Raw genomic sequence first — 3,408 nt, 5'->3', positions numbered from 1 at the left:
AGTTAAATGGGAGAGAAGACAGAAGGAGGTGGAATTTTCTGAGGGCTGCCTTGAGCCTAAAAAAAAGTCAAAAGCCACCAGTCTAGTGACTTGGGTACTTGGTTTGAAACACTTTCTGGAAGTCTGGCTTTGTAGGGAGCTTTTGCTGTGAAGTTAGGGACCTCAAATCACTAGAAAAAAAACAAAAGTCCTAAGGATTAAACCCCCAAGCAAGATCAGAGGCCTCTTCAAAACCTCGGCATTTAGCTGTTCGGCTCTATTCACCTTCCTGCCCCCAGCCTGGAGAATGGTGAACTGCACGGTTAGTGCAGCATTTGGAAAGAGTTTCCAAAACTTTGGATAAATGCTTCTCACAGAATAGCATGGGAGACCTACAGCAGCCCTGAATGCCAGCAGCGCACTAAGTACTGAGGAAAGCGATTTGCGACTAAAAAAAAAAAAAAAAAGTTTAATGTCCTACAATAACCCAAAAACCATGCCACAGTAATAAATACTCATGCTAGGATGCCAATAAATAAAGGTACGGTTCAAACACCAGCACCATTTAAAAGATCAAGGACTCCTGTTTTTAAGGAGATTACACTGTTTTTGCCCCTTGCCCACTGCTCAAAATCCAAACCCACCAGCTAAGCTGTACCCACTTTGCTTCAAAAACATCTCGTATGAACCCAATAGTTCAGCATCCAGGTTACGGCATGGAAGCAAGTTCAGTAAAACATAGTATGACCAAGAATAGTTGAACGCTAAAAGAGGCTCTGGAAACACTGCTGCTACTTGGCACAGAAGTGACTTTTTAACACTGTCTCCTTTCTGGCAATGAATCTGTCCTCTCTAAAGTACTGAAAAAATTGCTTAATATACAAGTTAGCACTTGTGGCACTCAGCATCCTCTTTACCTGTTAGTCCTCACAATAGGCTGCGAGGTAGGTAGGCTTGATCACCCCATTTTACAGGGAGGGAAAATAAAATCAAAGTGTCGCGTTCAAAGCTACATTGTCAAAGCCAGGAAGGTCTCAACTCCTCGTTCTGCATTGAGTCCACTGCCTTATTTGGGATGGCTCATGCTGCCCTGCCAGCTATGGGTTTTCCAGAAGCATCTCAGGCTATGATTGACACAGAAGCTGCAGATACCTGTTGAAAAAAAATCAAACACTGTAAAAACAGGAGGCTCAGGGGCATACGTGGCATTTCTGGTGCTTGGGACAACGAGGCAGCGAGAGGGACTTGAGAGTCCAAAGGATCTAGGGCTCTCCAGGCAAAGAGCAGAACCTGCTCAGTCCCTTTGGCTCTCTTTGCGGCCTTGATGGGAGATCTCCAGTCCTAGGATTTGCAGTTCAACTAAGAATAAATTATTTCCCTAAAACAACATTGAGAGAGTGTGGAAAGGGAAGGGCAGGGGGTAGTGGGGCTTGATCCCAGAGAGATCATCAATCAATGGGTTTCACTTTTGCGATGAACAGGACTGCGGCTTTCTTGAGAAACTCCTCCCTCTTCATGGAGGTGCTGAGCTTCCTCTCCAGCAACGCACGGTCCATGGCCAAGGCCAGACAGTCTGGGCCCAGCTTGGAGCCAGCTTCCAAGTACCGGATGGGCACAGAGAAGTCGCTGGCTCCAAGGGCCTCTTCCAGGGTGCTCAGCACGGCCTGGCAGACCCTCTTGTCTGCAATGCCAGAGCCATCGTCCAGCACATCGTACAGTGTGTCCGCCTTGGCCACGAACTCGAGCAGCACGAAGCAGGTGAGCACCCCATAGCGGAAGACGTCGAACGGCACCGCCTCGTGGTCCCGGCACTGGATCCTCTGCAGCAGGGGAGAAGTGACTTCTTGAGGGGCCTCGCTGTCTTGGCAGATCCTCCTGAGCAGCTCGCTGTAGATCCTCCCATTGACCCCCGGCTTCTTCCTCCTGCCACTGGCACCCAGGCAATCATAAGCCATGCTGATGTTGTTGTTGAAGGCTGTCCTGCCGGGGCACGGAGGAAAAACACCCGTCAGCATGCAGGGGCAGGGAATGCTTCTACCCAGAGGGGAGGGGAGTCAGATCAGAGGCCTCATGCAGCAGAGGGGGAAGCCCACCTGGCAGCTCCAACAGCACAGAGGCCCACCCCTGCTTCTCGCAGAGCTCTCCGCCAGGCTGGGAAAGCTAGGCCTTGCTCCTCAGCTCGTCAGCCCCTTGAGGGCCCCTGATTTTCAGCGCAAGAGCAGCCTGCTCTGGCTTCGCGGGGAACCGCAGGGCCAAGGAGCAAGGAGGGAGCAGCCAGTGGGGAATGAGGCACCCCACGTGCCCCAGACCAGCACAGCCTGGGCAGGGACCCCCAGCACCAGCTGGGGACTACAAGCCTCAACATACATCACTCCCCTCTGCAGCCATTAAGGACCATACCACCCAGCATGCGTTAAGGACCACAGCTCCTAGCTCCCCACAGCTGCAGCTATTAAAGACCACAGCTCCCAGCATTCATCGCTCCCTCAACGATTATGGACTACAACTCCCAGGATGCACCATTCCCACGCACTCCCGAAGCCATTACGGACCACAGCTCCCAGCATGCCCCCCGCGGCCCGCCCAAGCCAGGGAAGCGCGGCGCTGCGCATGTTGGGAGTCGTAGTCCGCACTCGCACCTGTGGGAGTGGTGGGCGAGCCGCACGTACCACAGCGCCCGGGCGAGGCGCTGCAGCTGCCCGCGGGGGTCCCCGCCGCCGTCCGCCGCCTCGGGGCTGCTCAGCATCAGCTTCTCGAAGTAGTCGGCCAGGAAGGTAACGGGCTCCTCAGGCCGCGCCTCCAGCAGCTTCAGCAGTGCCTCGCGCACCATGGCAGTGACCCCGGCCTGGCGCAGGAACTCGGACGCGTCCTCCAGAGCCCGGCCCGGAGCCTCCGCCCCAGCCCCTGCTCGTGCCGGCCCTGCCGCCGGGGTTGGAGCCGGGCGCCGCTTCTCGCACGCTGCTGCCGCCATTTTGGTTGTGGGCTGAGAAGCCGCGCCGTTGCCATCTTGACTGCGGGCGAGCCAATCCGTGGGCGCCGTTGCCGCCCGGCCTCCATATTGGGTGCTGGCAGTTCATCCGTTAGGCGGCGACACGCGCGGCCGCCATCTTGCATCCTCGCAGCCAATCCCCTTGGCGAGCACGGCGGCCGGCCGGCGTCTGTCTCACCTGCAGCCAATCAGAGTGGGCACTGGCGACGCTATATTGTCTGCGGGCAGTGAAGCCAATCCGCCGTTGTCTTAGCTCAGGGCCCTCGGGGCTCACTGTGAGCGAAAGGCCCGCCCTTAGCAACGGAGCAGGCGGAGTTCCGGTAGCGAAGGACACTTGAGCTCTGACCAAGCTTTAACTTCCGATGCCCTTTGACACCCCCCAGAAGGAAGTGTCGTGGGTTGGAGCGTGGCCCCAGGTAATAGGAGGCGCCTCCACGTGG

The 3,408-nt window shown here is 55.9% G+C and overlaps 2 protein-coding genes across 2 annotated transcripts in view; one reads left to right on the top strand and one right to left on the bottom strand.

Annotated features, from left to right (window-relative positions):
• On the bottom strand, positions 1–3,233 carry TPGS1 (tubulin polyglutamylase complex subunit 1). The gene is made up of 2 exons (XM_019513502.1): positions 2,619–3,233; positions 1–1,959 (listed from the first exon to the last, which is right to left on the bottom strand). The coding sequence occupies exons 1-2, from the start codon at positions 2,948–2,950 to the stop codon at positions 1,428–1,430; spliced, it is 864 nt and encodes a 287-aa protein (XP_019369047.1). The 5' UTR covers positions 2,951–3,233; the 3' UTR covers positions 1–1,427.
• A 13-nt stretch (positions 3,234–3,246) lies between these two features.
• Positions 3,247–3,408, top strand: part of LOC109294917 (zinc finger protein 551-like) — a 1,715-nt gene continuing 1,553 nt past the window's right edge. Inside the window, exon 1 of the mRNA XM_019513503.1 lies at positions 3,247–3,384. The gene's annotated coding sequence lies outside the window, so the exon portion shown is untranslated. The remainder of the gene's footprint in view (positions 3,385–3,408) is intronic.

The sequence above is a fragment of the Gavialis gangeticus genome, unplaced genomic scaffold (assembly GCF_001723915.1).
Source record: "Gavialis gangeticus isolate Ggan-Ray unplaced genomic scaffold, GavGan_comp1, whole genome shotgun sequence".
NCBI classification, from domain to species: Eukaryota; Metazoa; Chordata; order Crocodylia; family Gavialidae; genus Gavialis; species Gavialis gangeticus.
This window is presented reverse-complemented; position numbering and strand designations above follow the sequence as displayed.

Excerpts from the sequence above, each read along its gene's own strand:
- TPGS1 (XM_019513502.1), bottom strand. The coding sequence starts at position 2,950 with ATGGCGGCAGCAGCGTGCGAGAAGCGGCGCCCGGCTCCAACCCCGGCG. Across the intron at positions 1,960-2,618 it reads CTCGCCCACCACTCCCACAG|GACAGCCTTCAACAACAACA; the intron begins GTGCGAGTGCGG and ends GTGCCCCGGCAG.